This window comes from Solea solea, chromosome 16 (genome assembly GCF_958295425.1).
Source record: "Solea solea chromosome 16, fSolSol10.1, whole genome shotgun sequence".
Lineage (NCBI taxonomy): Eukaryota > Metazoa > Chordata > Actinopteri > Pleuronectiformes > Soleidae > Solea > Solea solea.
This window is the reverse complement of record NC_081149.1, coordinates 4,776,970-4,791,924: the sequence shown is the minus strand read 5'-3', so window position 1 is coordinate 4,791,924 and position 14,955 is coordinate 4,776,970. Positions and strand designations below refer to the sequence as shown.

Genomic DNA, 14,955 nt, shown 5'->3' with positions numbered 1-14,955 from the left:
GAAATGTTGATATACATTTTTTACCTGAGACTGAGTGAATGTGTCCTAGGACATGGAATCTTTTAAAAAACTAATAAAGGTACTTTGTAAGATTAATATTAATATTCATGTACAGTCAAAAGAAATAAATCTATTCATAGATATATGTAAAAACAAACCACACTGACACTGAATCTCCCTTCATAATTACTATAAAAAACAATTTTTACTATTAAATTAAGAAACAACCTTTATTTTTTAACATTTTTTGTTACAAAAACTGATAATTTGCGAGGTTCAAGGATTCACATTTAATCATGTTTCAGTTTCACTTGGATTAAAAAACACACACACACACACAATCCCACAGTGCACACACACACACACACACACACAGCAGGACTGTGTCATCGCTGCATTATTCAGTCTGTACAACACACACTTCTTCTGTTTCCATGAGCCATCTGTAAGGTGAGACTCACTTTTACTGTCTCCATAGCAACCAGAGGAGCGCTGTCATCCACCCACTGTACCTTCCTGGGCAACGCTACGGCAACTTTGTTTTGTTTTGAGGTTTCAAACATACAAATGTCACATATAATAAAAAAACAACTTTTGACTGAAAAATAATTTAAAACATAAGAAAAACAACAGCTGTGGAATCTTCTTCAGCACTTTGGCTGAAAAGTTAATCAATTTTTCCAGGTTTGTCCTCCACATTTCACACAAAGCACAGCTGAGGACCGAGCAGAGACACAGGGACAAAGACACAGTCTGACCGTCAGATCGTCCAGCTCATCTAAGGTCAAAACTCCAATTTCCACCTCAGGACTGGATGCAGTTCTTCTTTTGATGCCGCCGGCGGCTTTTCAGTCCTGTTCAAAGACAAAACAACAGTTTATTAGGGAGTTAAAAAAAACAGAGACAAATTCAACCCGTGCGTCCTTTCACACTGCGCCATTTGCGTCATTTGTGAAGTCATCCAGAGAATCTCAACGCTGATTGGTCACCACGTCAACGCAAATTCTTCACCAAAGTTGAACATTTTCGCGATTGTTCATTTTCCCCCACCTTCTCAAACTGAACGCAGTAAACTCCAGTCACTTCCAGTTCCGACTTTTCGGAGTTCCACACACAAATGTGGCATTAACACTTGGGGCTAACGCTGGTGCTAAAGTAGCATATCAGAGTCAGACGGAGGTTAACAGTGATTTGACAGAGCACAAACTCTGTCAATATAAGACTGTAGCCCGCAGCTAGTTTAGCTTAGCATAATTAATAACCCTATTTTTACAGCTGAATACATTTGAATCTTGAATTTTAATATTATGTCAACAAATCTGGGAATTGCAAAGCCTTGATACAACTTTTCTATTTTGATATTTGGTAAGTTACTTTGCCCTACAGTCACTCATTGAGTCACTCCTTATTTTGGTAAAAAATTAAAAAGTCAAAAAAATATAAGTTGATTTATCAACTAATCGTAAAAATGAACAGCTAGCTATTCTTGTTTCAACTGCTAAAAAGTAAATTTACCCTGGTGAAAACAAAAGTGAACTAAACGTGGCAACTCTAAACATGACGACCATTAATGTGGTTATATATGAGTCATTATTATTATTATTATTGTTTTAATAATTTGTGGAGTCATGTAGCGCTTGTGTTGAGAGAAGAAAGTGGTCAAATGTTTGTTACAAGTTTGTTTGTTCCCGGACCAGTAACGGAGCACTCACTTCCGCTTTCCTCGGCGGCAACATAGAGGAAACTGGATGCGTCCTATCGACACTGATCCTCGCTTGTATACCAAGTATAGGTCAGTAAACCCAGTAATAGCCACGTATATACATGTTTTAAAGTACCGGTGTATTAACGGGCGTGCTGTCATAAAGTCTGGTGCGGTTTGAAGCGGTTTATTTACTTGTAAAGAGACGGAAAAGTAGTCGTGTTCTCCTGCGCGGCTGCCATTTTGTGTCAGAACGTAAATGTTTGCGCGCGTGTGCGTGCTCCTGTACACTGTGAAAATGTTGGAGGAAAATCAGTAAATGTATGTCTATTCTGAACATGTGGTGCATTTAAATACTGACTTTCATCATTTTGCACAGCTCTTTGTAGCCAGTGTGTTTCAGTGGTTTGTGTATTTACAGTCCCTGGAAGTGTAGGACATTGTTTGAAACCAGTAAGAAAATATATTATTTTCTGTTATTTACAAAATCATGCTTGTTTTGTTGCACTTTAAGCCTAAGGGAAAAAATAATAAAATGAAAGCAAAACTTTCTTTGTCATAAGAAGATCAAAACTGTACAAGCCCTAGAAACACATTTTTGTTTTCAGAAATTTGATAAACGTTTGCCAAGGCACACTAAAGTTTTGATGACCTGTTTTAAACGAGTCATCAATAATCTTGTTTTAATCATCAAAAAAACTTGAAACAGATTAATCGATCATCAAAATAGTTGACAACTACTGTAGTAGTTGATTAACAATTGATTAATCGAGTAATTGTTTCCGCTCTATCTTGTTTCGAATCGTTTTCAGCAAAGTAACCAGAAAATATTCACATTTATGAAGGTGAAAACTCACAGAGCTGGTTTTAATAAAGAAAAAAAAAACCACTGAAACGATCCATCGATTATCAAAATAATTGATGATTAATTTAGTCATCGATTAATAATAGAATGATTGTTGCAGCGCTAATGTTAAGGAGCCACTCTGGTGACATGGGTGGAAAAAGAAAATTCCACGACTTGCTTAAATGCGCGGGAACGACATGATTATTAGGTGGCCACGCGTTATTCAAGTTCCAGATTGATGGGGTGGTTTCATAGGCGCCGATAAAGATCATATAATTCTGGCTATATAGGGGTGGCGTGCTCACTGCTTCTGAACATCTGATTTTACAAAGAATTTCTTTGTTGTAGAGAGAAGGTCCTGGGTCGGGAAGGAGCCGCCGCCCGTCTCTCTCTCTCTCTCTCTCTCTCTCTCTCTCTCTCTTCTCACTTCACATCGTTTACGTCAAAAGAGGGAAAATTGAATTTTTGTTGATGGCTATCCCCCGGTGGGTGCTAAACCTAACCCTAACCCGAGCACCCACGGGATCGGCACCTATGCTTAAGGATATCATTATAATTCATCCCTAGATTAAAATAAAAGGAAATCAGATCAAACTTGTCCATGTTTGTGGCTGAAGCTACTGATGCCAGAAAGTCAACAGTCTCACTGATGAAATGACTAACATTTCTCGTGGCCACACGTTATTAATTCGTTCCCACACATTTAAGCAATTCGTGGGAATTATAATTTTTTTCCACCCATGTCACCAGACGGGTTCCGTAAATGTTGTCCAATAACTGTTTTCTAAAGTTGAGTAATAATTTGTATTATTTTACTTATGGATGGATGAGAAATAGAAAAAAATTCAATATAAAAGAATGTGTGTTTGTTAAAGAAACAATCAAAGAGAGAATATCTGTTTTCTGGTTAATGTAAGAAGTGATTTTTGTCACCAAAAAGACGTGAGAACAATAACAACCCCGACTAACTGTATCAGGTTAACTGAAAAGCATAAATCTGGCGCTGTTGTGACTTTTGTTGAATGTTCAAACAAATGGAGACAATCTTGGAGGACACTACGTCCTTTGTCCTTGTTGCCTCTCTCATACCCACAGACACGTGACCACGTACCGTCTTCATCTCCCGTGTTGATGGTCTGCAGGGACATGCTCCTCTGGATTAACTTTGAGGGCTTCTTGGTCTTGGATCTCAGTGGACTCGGTTTATCGACGATCTCAAATGAGTCCTCTAGCTCACTTCCCACAGTGCCGTTGGTGCCCGACACTCTCCAGGTGGAGGCGGGGCTCTGAGGAGTGACCACGCCTTCCTCGATAGTCTCTGTGCTCTGATGAGCTCCCTTGCCTTTCAGGAAGTGCCTGAAGGAGCTGCGCTGTTTTTTGAGGCCAGGCGACAGGTTCCTCTTGGAGGCTCCTTTGCCGTCCTCGTCCTCCTCTGTGGGTGGACCAGAACTCTGAGGGGAAACCTGCTCCACCGTCTCCCTGCTGTTCCTGTGGACATGAGGGAAGTTGCTCAACAGGCCGTTCCTCTGTTTCAGTCCGTCCAGAGAGTCCGGCGGTGGACAAGTCGAAAGGTCTTGTAGTGAACCTGTGAGGCCCGTACTGTTCCCAAAAACCAGAGAGTACTTAGGATTGTGGTATTTATGAGCCGGCACCTTCAGGCCAATCTGTTTGGAGTCTCCGACCGATATCTGAAAGCGAGACATGGAGACAGGCAGGTGTACGATCTGCTCCACCTTTGGCTTCCTGATGGGCGTGGCGATGGGCGGCTTGGTGATGTTGAACTCCATGTAGAGGTCGACCTGTTCCGACACGGCGTACAGCTCCCTGAAGTCGTTGTCAAAGAAGTCCACAATTTGTCCCGACATCACCGTGATCGTGTTCCTGTCGATGCGAGACGAAGTCCAGGTGAAGCTGGAGAAGAAAAACCAGAGTGTGAGCGGGAACCGAAACTGTGGCCTGAAAATAAACCTCGTTATAAAGACGCCAGAGACTGTGACTAATAATGACTTTGAATAGACAGGAAGTGCCTGACGTGACTCTTCCTGAAGTGAGTGATGTGGAAAATGGAAATTTTATTGAATTTATCAAGATGACAGGAACATTAACGGCAGGTTTGCAAATGAGGAACGTGGTAAAATGGAAATTTTTAAAGGCTCCAAAAATAACCAAACTAGGGCTGAAACTCATAATTAATTAGCGTGGTGATTATTTTCTAAATAACCGATAGAGAATGCTGACCAGTGTTTCCACAAAACCTCAAAATGTTTTTCTTACTTTTCTCAAATGTCTCGTTTTTGTCCACAAACCAGAATCATTTCTTTGTTTATACAGAACAAAAAAAACAGAAAATCTTCACATTTAGGAAGCTTTTAATTATTGTAAATTACATTCAAAAAGATCAGTCTGATGATCAATGAAGTTGATGATTAATATTCTGTTAATTGCCTCAGTGCCAATTTTGATCATCAAAGTGAGTTTTCAGCTTCTTAAAATTCGGATAAGTCATAAAATGTTTGTAAAAAATTGTTAGTTTTTTGTCCACAAACCAAAATGATTCCGTTTGAATGAAAAGAAACCAGAAAATATTCAGAACTAATCAACTCTTATCCTGTACATTTCATTTGAATGTGAAGGGTTAACAAATATATGGAAGCTCATCGTTTGCCAAAGCCTTGTTTATTATTTTAGGTTACGCGTTTTGGCTCGGCGCGTTCTCTCCCACGTTGCACACGCGGCATCTGCCAACATCAGTCGTAAAAAAGTTGATCCACAACAATAGATAAAGATTTACATTCAGGCTCGGCGGCAGATGAAGAGGTAGTGCTGTCAAAAAGGATTCCACTCATACATCGAGTGTAACGTGCTGGAATTCACGTTCACGTCAAACCTGATGAAATGATAATTCAAGGCGGCTGGTGCTTTTAATCTGAAGGGCTGTCTGTCACTGGATCTGAGAGGCTTCAGAAGCAAATTTCATTTTCATTTTTGAAGTCTACCCTATCTTTAGAATATTTACCACTTTATCTTACCTTTTAAACAACCTCTTCTGAGTGGAAACTGAAGTTTGTGTGATTGTAATCCACTCACTCTCCCACACCAAAGTCCATAGAGGGAACCAGCGATTTTACATCACAGCACACAGGAGTTGTTGATCCACTGCTGCCTCCATCAGGAAGTTCAACTGTGTTATTTTATGACTTTGTTTGAATATACCTCAGTGACAGAAAGTGACCACATGAGGCAGCAGTACACCTGCAGCTCCTGTGTCCCCGTGAGCTAAAATCACTGATTTTCTCTATGGACTTTGGTGTGGGAGAGTGAGTGGTTTACAAACTTCAGTTTCCTGTCAGAAAAGTCTGTTAAACAGTGAAATCTTGAGATTAGAGACTTCACAGGAGGATGCTTGCGGGTAAAAACGACAAAATATTTTATCGGAAGTGCCTTTCGTTTAAACGGTGACGGCGTTTTTGGGACTTTTGGGAAGTTGTGTGATAGTGTATCACAGCGCCACCTAGCCGCCTGGCATGCATACCCAATCAAATTCCACACACTTTTGCGTCACCGTATGCACACAGATTTCCTCCCGAAAACGCTCGTCTAAACGTGGAATAAAAAGTGAAGATGCGACACCACTTTTGCGTCTTCTGTTCAGACCGTCATCATGTAAACGTAGCCTGAGCCTGGTGTTAATTGTGTTAGATGAGTCATGTGCCTTCAGGGCATCAACTGTGTGACTCACCTGTACGACCCGAACATGACTTTCTCTCCGTCCACCAGCATGTATTTGGAGCATAAAGATCCGGGCAGGTTTCCAAACGACAGGGCCAGCCCTGCCCCTTTCACCATACGCACACGCAGGTTCTGTGGAGAAAACGCCCGTCTGATTACACATTTCATCCATATTAAAATCACACAGGTAAGCCTGAGCAAACGGTCTCAGCCACAGCAACCAAACCTCCCACGTTACACCACGAACACGTGGTTGATTTAATGCTAAATCAAACTGCACTGTCACGCCATGCAGTGCTAAGTCAACACTCTAAAAAATGGAATGGACAGACACAAACATGTTGGCCACAGGTGTTTAGTTTAAGGAAGAAAAGGAGGATGTACTGTAAATAGTGAGTTATAGACACACTGGGAGGAGGCTTCCCTCCGCTGTCAACCCTGAAGCTTCGGGTTACACTCTCTGGATCTGTTTCTCAGGCTCTCTGAATGCTCATTTGTAAGAAGTAAGAGTAACGGAGCCCGTCGCTCTGAAAAGGCCTTTCACAGCCTTATCAACTGACACCGCCGCAGTCAAACACTCCTGCGCTGCTCCAGTTCAACCGCACTACGGCTACAGAACTCTGAATACAGCAGATAAGGCCGGTTATTGTTGTCCCTGAGGAGATAGAATAACAGTCTGGCTCAGTGAACTACTGTTCACTTTTCTTCTACATCATTTCTCAGGACGTGCGATATTAATAAATGTTCATTTTGGAACTTTGAAACATTGAATAAACTCAGTTGTTGTTTTTAGCTTTGTTTGGTTACATGCCTGAAAATATATTAGTCACTTTTTGTTCCCTTGTTGATTATTAATACTGATATCAAGGCATTTACCATAACTACTCCAATGGTTTCTCATTGACTATTAGCCAACTAATGATTTGTTAGCAAACAAGTCACTAATAAGTTGATAGCCATCTATTCATTTGTTAGCAAAATTGTTACTCATTAGCTGTTGGCCACCTAATAATCAGCAAAGATGATTTCTCATTAGCAGATAGCTAACACACTATCTGTTAGCAAACTGGTTCTCTTTGGCTGTTAGCCAACTAATTATTTGTTAGCAAACATAAGTTGATAGCCATCTACTGATTTGTTCGCAAAATTCTTACTCATTAGCTGTCGGCTACCTTACAATCAGCAAAGATGATTACACGTTAGCAGATAGCTAACACATTATCTGTTAGCAAACTGGTTTCTCGTTAGCTATTAACTAACGAGTTATGCTAGCTGATGGCCATCTAATTATTTTTTAACATCATTGTCGCTCATTTGCTGTTTGCTAACTTATTTTTTTAAACGCAAACATTAAATGTGTTTTTTGCTGAGTCACTGGTCTGTCCAAACTTTGATAAACAAAGCTCAAACTGAGATTATTATAGTTAACGAAAACTAACAAAATAACAAATATTTAAATTGTAATAACATTTTTTATGTGTGTGTATATGTATGTATATAATTAAATATATATATATATGTGTATGTGTGTGTATATATGTATTTATATATTTGTATATATATATATATATATATATACATACACATACAAATACAGTATGTATGTATATATGTATTCATTCAAATTCATTCATTCCATAAATAATCCTTTTGGGTTTATTTTTTCTCTGCCGGCAATTTTGAAAGGTTTTACTCATAATTCATAGTAGCTGTGTCTCATGAGGAGTATTTATGTTGTTATGTAGTTATGTTCATACTGTATGTGTCTTTAGTGCATCAACCCTACATTCTTGTAGTCTGTTATATTTGATTATGGGATGGTTGTTCATCATCTGTCCTCATACATTTTTAAAATGGCATCTTTTATTGTGTTTTTATGACACAATACTTATTTTATATTTACCTTTTTGCATCTTGCACCTGGCAAATACTAACAATAAAACTAATGAAAATTAACCTTGTCTGGCATCACACACGACACACACTCGCCTCAGTCACTGCTGTTGTTTACAGCAGCCGTTGGAGCGCTGACCAACTTTAGAAGCTTTCCCTCAAACATCCCGTGTTATTTTGCTCTTTGTGTGCTGTGTAAACGGGCCGCCTCCCTCTGGAGCGCCGCCGCCGCCGCATCATGCTCTCTCCACTGTTTGCCGAGCTCAGTCCTCACCCTCAGATGCACTGCATTAACCTGCAGCCGAGCACACATGTCCAGGAAGTAGGGCACTCCCTGGGCCTCCAGCACAGCGTAGACGGCCACGCCGCGTCGCGCCGAGGCGTCCAGCAGGTCCTGGAGGATCTGCATGTCTGTCAGCAGGTCCATGACGATGGCGACGACCTAGAGAACACAAGGATGTGTTGACAAAAGAATAAATGTCACTTCTCTCAAACACGAGACAGCCTTTTTTTTTTGGAAAGTTTGTGTAAATCGCTCACTCCCCGCACCAAAGCAAAAAATTGTCACAGCACACAGTAGTTGTGGATCCACTGTGGTGTCCATCAGTTTAAGCTCAAATGTGTTATTTTTTTACTTTGTTAAAAATCTTTTACTTGGATTTTCCTGAGTGACACAAAGTGACCACACGGGGCAGCAGTAGACCAGTCCCCGCAAGCTAAAAACACAGATTTTCTCAATGGACTTTGGCGTGGGAGAGTCAACTTTATTTGGTCACAAAATCATCATAAAAATGTTTCTGTGATGTGATTCTTAAAATATTATCCTATATTCATACAAGCTCTTATTGCTGATATTCAATATATAATTATACAGTTTTTGGGCTGATACCAATTGCGAAACATATATTACACCGATATTAATTTTCTTCATTGTGCATAATAAATAGCTGTAGAGGGCACCATCATATACTGTGAGTCAAGGAGGTAGCGGTCAATTCGGCCACTTTTCTAGGGGGATCTTTACGTGTTTGTCGATATCCGATAATACATTTTAAAGCCAATATACAAATATGATGCCAATAATATGGTGTGTCAACTTTTCCATCACTCTCAAACATAAAAAATATAAAACCGCTTTTATGTTTTTTTTATTTCATTTGTTTACTGGCAACAATTGGACAGTTTTATGGGGAAACTATCATTTTAACCCTCCTTTGACCGTCATGGTAATCGGGCTGCCTGGATTTATTTTGATTTTATGGCTGTAGAATTGCCACAAAAAAGGTTAAATGAGTGAGTTCTTCTGCCCCTTTTTTCCCCAAGATGACTTTCACTTTCCATATCTGGCAGTTATTCAACCGTCTTAGGAATTTACAGTACCGAGAAGCTGACGTCGCAAACGTGTGACGCACCAGGTGATTATTGTCTGCGATTGCAGACTTGTAGTTGTACAAGTGGAGGCAGAAAAACCACCAAGTACAAAAGAAAACGGTGATGATTCAGACTCTTTCACCTTTCATTCATTTGTTTTCCAGGTTGGGAAAGATTAACGCTGTGATGTTAACACCTCGTGAGGACGTTTAAAAAAAAACAAAAAACAAACCTGTTGGGACATTGACATGAATACTCCCACAGCTTTATAAGGTAAACATTTAGCACCACTCCCACTGCCGGTAAAACTGTAAGACAATAACACCTGATTGTTGTTTTGATAGGACATGTAACCACATCATCATTTACAGAGAAAGTTACACCACGCTCTTCAGTTCAACTCGTTTTTCCAGTCAATAAAGAAAGAGAAGTGAAGACGCTGTGAGCTGCGATTAAACGGCAGCGTCTGCGTTATTGAACCCTTACATAACGGTACGAGGTCCCGGTCACAAGACACAGAACATGGCAGTCTTTTTTTACACACGCTGTATAAAGTATTTAACTTAACAGGAGAGTTTTTTACAGCCTCACTCAAGTATTTATTTATTTATTTATCTTTTTTTCATATCTGGGAGGTGAATTTAGAGCCATCATGTGAGGACGTGTCTGCTTCCTCGTTGCAGGTGTGGTTTTTAAAATGTTTAGTGAACAGCGTCCAAACAAGTTTCCCATGGCAGACGCTCGTCGTGTAACACGAGACACACACACACACGTGTTTGTCTTTATGTCGTTGTGGAGATGTAAACCATATACACGTGAACTTAATATAATATTTTACTCAACTTCCATAACTCAAATGACTACACTGCTCATGGCTCACTTGCTTATTCAATATGAATTAAATATGGAATATTTTAATTTTAAGCTTAATTATTTGTGTTATAGAAGAAATGACCATAAATGGGGTCAAATTCTTCATGGTAAACATCCTTCATTTAAAGAAATAAAGTAGGTATTATCCTTTTTCCCCATATCACGCAGGTTATTTCTTTATAACCATTTTCTGCCTCCCAGCATTTAAATATGTCAGTGTGTGTGTGTGTGTGTGTGTGTGATGATTTGAATTTCAGGATACTGCACAAACACTGTTAGCAGATAGTTGGCAGGTTTTAAGGAGTGGATGATTGACTTCACCTGAAGAGAAGCTGTGTCAGCACGTCACGCTGCCACAGCATCTGTAAACTGCCTATAAAAAGGATTAATATACATGTTTTTATGGTTAATTATTTACAGAAAATGCATGGCCACAGTTAACCCTTAGATGTGCTTTCAAAGAAGTTGAAGGCACCAAAATGTGTTCATAAAAAAGTAAGCTTTACTAATTTTATAATTTTTCTGTATAAATTATGATTTTTTTTAAATGTTTTATCAATCAAATATTTAGCTAACCTTAAGATTTAATCTTTTAGATGTTTACTCGTGTATATATATACATACATATATACATATATAAATATAAATATACATATGTACATCTGTATATATAACATAAATAATCCTCATAAGTTTTTAATTTTCTGAGTTTAGATTCTCATGAATATGGAAAAAATGAACAACACAGGGATCGTTGACCTTTACTTAGGTTAATTTATTTTATTATTTTAGCACCGCTCATATATACAGATATAAATTTAGCTTCAGTGTCATTCGCACTGTGACCCTCTCCCCTCACATTCCAGTTGTAACCTGCTGTGTTTTTTGTGTGTGTCTTTTTTGCATTCCTGAGCGGTCAAATAACGAGTGAAAATCAGAATAATAAACGACGAGTCCCTCTTGTTAAGAACCAAACCCTGACTCAGCGCCGCTGGCTTATGGGAGAACAGAACAAGTCGTGACGTGCAGCTGACCTATTTAAAAACAGCTCCACGTCTTAAATCACACGAGACTTGGCTTCGTTCAAACTTGTTCAAAAACTCTTCTCCTGATTAAGAATTGGTTGCGTCTGAGCGTGCGGTTGACACGTTTGTGGGAAATTCCACGTGTGGACGCAGTTTAACGCTTGTGTTTCCATTTGATTTAATCGCATTTAAAAAAGTGGTTAAAAAAATACACAAACATCCTACGTTTCACATTAAAACGCCAAAGAAAACTACTTGTTCAGCAGTTTGAGACGTTGGATTCCATGATCCTTCAGTTTTATTAGTTTTTCCAGATGGAGGGGGGAAAGAAATAAAAAAAAAAGTCAAACATATATGGGCCAAAACAATTTGACCACTAGGGGGCCACATCTAGTCGACCGCTAGTGCCGGTCCCAAGCCACAACAAGGTACCTAATCCCCAATATTCATTGTTAACTGGACACTTCAAGTTTAATTTAAATAGACACCAAATTGAACTTAAGTGGACACAAAATTTTATTTAACTGGACACTCTAAATTTAATTTAATTGGACACGCTAAACTGACTCCCACCACTAGGGAGACACATCCAGTCTACTCAATCGCCCGTATAAATTGCTTGGTTGCGTCAGGAAGAACATCTGGTGTAAAAAAATAATCCCTCCACTAAAATCAAAATTGCGGTTCATTCGCTGTGGCGCCCCCTTGAGACTGTGAAGACAATTGCTCTCATTTAAAAAAAAAAAAATTGTCCATAGAAAGAAAATTGTGATATCAATGTTATTGTATCACAGAACTTGTAGTACTTGAATTTGTATATTCAATCGAACTGTGACAAAAATCATAACAAAACTCCGTCGACGATCAGTTTTCAGAATATGTGGAGATTGATTTAGTAACATAAGACTGCTACGATTAACTGATGACTAAATTAACCGTGAACTCATTTTATCCATCCATCGATTTTACTTTTGAGAACATCATCATTTCGTGATTTGGTCAACATTTTTGGACTTTTATGGACCAAATGAAAACTCGAGTAATCCAGAAAATAATCAACAGGTTAGTCGTTTTTGAAAATAATGGTTAGTCTTCTTATTTAGTTTTAATAAACAGTCATAATTTGCAGCCTGGACTCCCAGATGAGCAGTGACAGGTTTTTAATCTCAGCCTCGAAGTCACTGTCCCCACATGTCACAGGGGTGTGTTTGCAGTCACATGATCGTCTGTGGACCAATCGTCAGCACTGACATTTGGCCTCGGGCCAAGTAGGTCAACAACAGGAGCAGCAGCGACCTTTACTGCGCTGACTTCCTCCACAGCAGCGATGTGCGCGTGATGATTAGTGAGTTCATGTACGACCTGTAGAGACGTTTGTTTACGAGATTTCAACACACAACTTTTCTTCTACAAAATATTAAATTAGAGAATCAGTTTCACCCGATCGACTTATTTAATAGATTATTTTCTGATTTTTCAGCTTCTTAAATGTGAATATGTTCTGGTTTTTTGCTCCATAAAAGAAATAAATAATTAAAACAGATATGTGCCGCGTTACCATTTACGTCGGAAGTCGGAGCTGGGAGTGACCGCGTTCCAGACAGAAGTCGGAAAAAATCAGTCGATAACAAATTAGTCGTACTACTTGTACGACTAAAGTTCTTCCAAGTTTCCAAGTTCCAACTACAAATGGAACGCAGGGGACAAGCTAATGGGACAACGTTTGACCAGATCAACAAAGATCGTGAGAACGGCAGAGGTGGACACGGTCTATTATACTTTCAAAATAAAAGAGTTGAATTTAATGTCATTCCAGTGAAGGAAAGTGGAACTGGTGTTAAATTTGACTTCTTTATTTGTATTTAGTGCTAAAGCGCATAAATATACTCGAGTTTAACTGAACTCTTTAAGAGTTAAATTTAACTCTTCAAATGTTTGTAATCTGACATTTGGTTGTGGATGCTGAGTCAGCACCTCCAGATCAAGTGTTTATTGATTATTTTTTATAATTATTGCTGTAGCACTGCAACATTTACTACTAAATAATTGCCAACTGTTTTGATGTTGAATTTCGAGTAGTCCTCTGATTTTTCAGCCTCTTAAATGTGAATATTTCCTGCTTTACTTGCTCCGAGGAACAAAGACATGATTAAAAACGGATTTGTTTTGGTTTGTGGACAAAATTAGACATTTGAGAAGTGATGGAAACTTTCTGGACCAAAACCCAAAATAATCTTCAGATTCATTGATTATTAAGTATTAATTGTTGTGGTGTGTTTGCTTTTCTCACCTTGTGTGATTCCTGGATCAGTCTCCTCACCACTTCTTTGATGTGTGGACCCGGTTCTTTGGGCGGGTGGGTGAACACGGAGACCCGAGTCACCCCCTTGTAGACGCCGCTGCTGCCGGACCAGCCCAGGTCCAGGGACGGGACCTCGGTGTCGGACATCTGGGGCCAGTATGTGGAGTGGACCCCGGAGTCCGCGCTGGAGGACTCCTTGGACTTGTCGTGCTCGCCGGCCTCAGAGTCGCTGTCCGTGTCGAACTCGTGGAAGGTCTTGCGGATGGTCTTCACCTCCCGTGCGGACAGGAAGTCCTTGACGTTGTCCTCCTTGAGGCGCATCTTGAAGGCGCCGTCCCCGTTCCGGAGCAGCTGCTCCAGAGCCGCGCGCTGCTCCTCGCTGTAGTAGAACTCGGGTCTGGACTCCGGGATCTTCTCGTTGACGTGTTCGTCGTCCATGCACAGCAGCTGAGACTCGGCCATGACAGATGTCCAAGTCCACGTCCTGCACCGGCCCGGTGCTTCTCTGACTGACTCACCGCACAGGTACGGACGCTCAGGTGCATACACGGGGAGGGGGCGGGGTCACGAGCAGTTCAAATCAAGTTGCTTTTATTGTTCAAGAACTTCCTCCGCAACACCTTTCAAAATAAGACTAATGATTTGAGGTATTTGTTTCTTCGAGGATTTAAAGCTGCAGTCTGTAACTTTTGTTGATTATTGTTGACACAACTTGAATTTTAAATTGAAATTTCTCAAATTTTTCATGATATTTTCAAATATAACGTTATTTCACAGTGGTCCAAATTAAACAGATGTTAATTTTTTGTTTGTGTGTATTTTAGCACTAAACTACATAAATATAGTTTAATTGAACTCTTATTATTATAGTTTTATTATTTTTGTTATTATTATTATTATTGCTATTATAATAATAATAAAACTAGGGTTGGAAAGGGGGCAGAAAATTATATATATATATATATACATATGTATGTATGTATATATGTGTATGTATATATATATGCATATGTATGTATATATGTGTGTATGTATATATATCTATGTTTATGTATGTATATATGTATGTGTATATGTGTACATATATATATATATACATATATACATATGTATATATATATGTATAAAACTTTGGCTATTTAATTATAGCCCTAAATAATAATAATCTTTGATTTCCTGCGGCTGCAAACACTCAGTTAAAGCTGCCTCATCG

At 39.3% G+C, this 14,955-nt stretch overlaps 1 protein-coding gene across 1 annotated transcript; it reads right to left on the bottom strand.

Moving 5' to 3' along the window:
- Positions 1-216: 216 nt before the first annotated feature.
- On the bottom strand, positions 217-14,256 carry fam83fa (family with sequence similarity 83 member Fa). Its single transcript, XM_058652529.1, has 5 exons — positions 13,731-14,256; positions 8,446-8,613; positions 6,289-6,410; positions 3,661-4,460; positions 217-854 (listed from the first exon to the last, which is right to left on the bottom strand). Exons 1-5 carry the CDS (start codon positions 14,202-14,204, stop codon positions 805-807), a joined length of 1,614 nt encoding a protein of 537 aa, XP_058508512.1. The 5' UTR covers positions 14,205-14,256; the 3' UTR covers positions 217-804.
- Positions 14,257-14,955: the final 699 nt, after the last annotated feature.

Coding starts and splice junctions, on each gene's coding strand:
- fam83fa (XM_058652529.1), bottom strand. CDS start 14,204: ATGGCCGAGTCTCAGCTGCTGTGCATGGACGACGAACACGTCAACGAG. Junction 4,461..6,288: donor GTCATGTTCGGGTCGTACAG/GTGAGTCACACA, acceptor TTTCTTCTCCAG/CTTCACCTGGACTTCGTCTC. Junction 855..3,660: donor CAACACGGGAGATGAAGACG/GTACGTGGTCAC, acceptor GTCTTTGAACAG/GACTGAAAAGCCGCCGGCGG.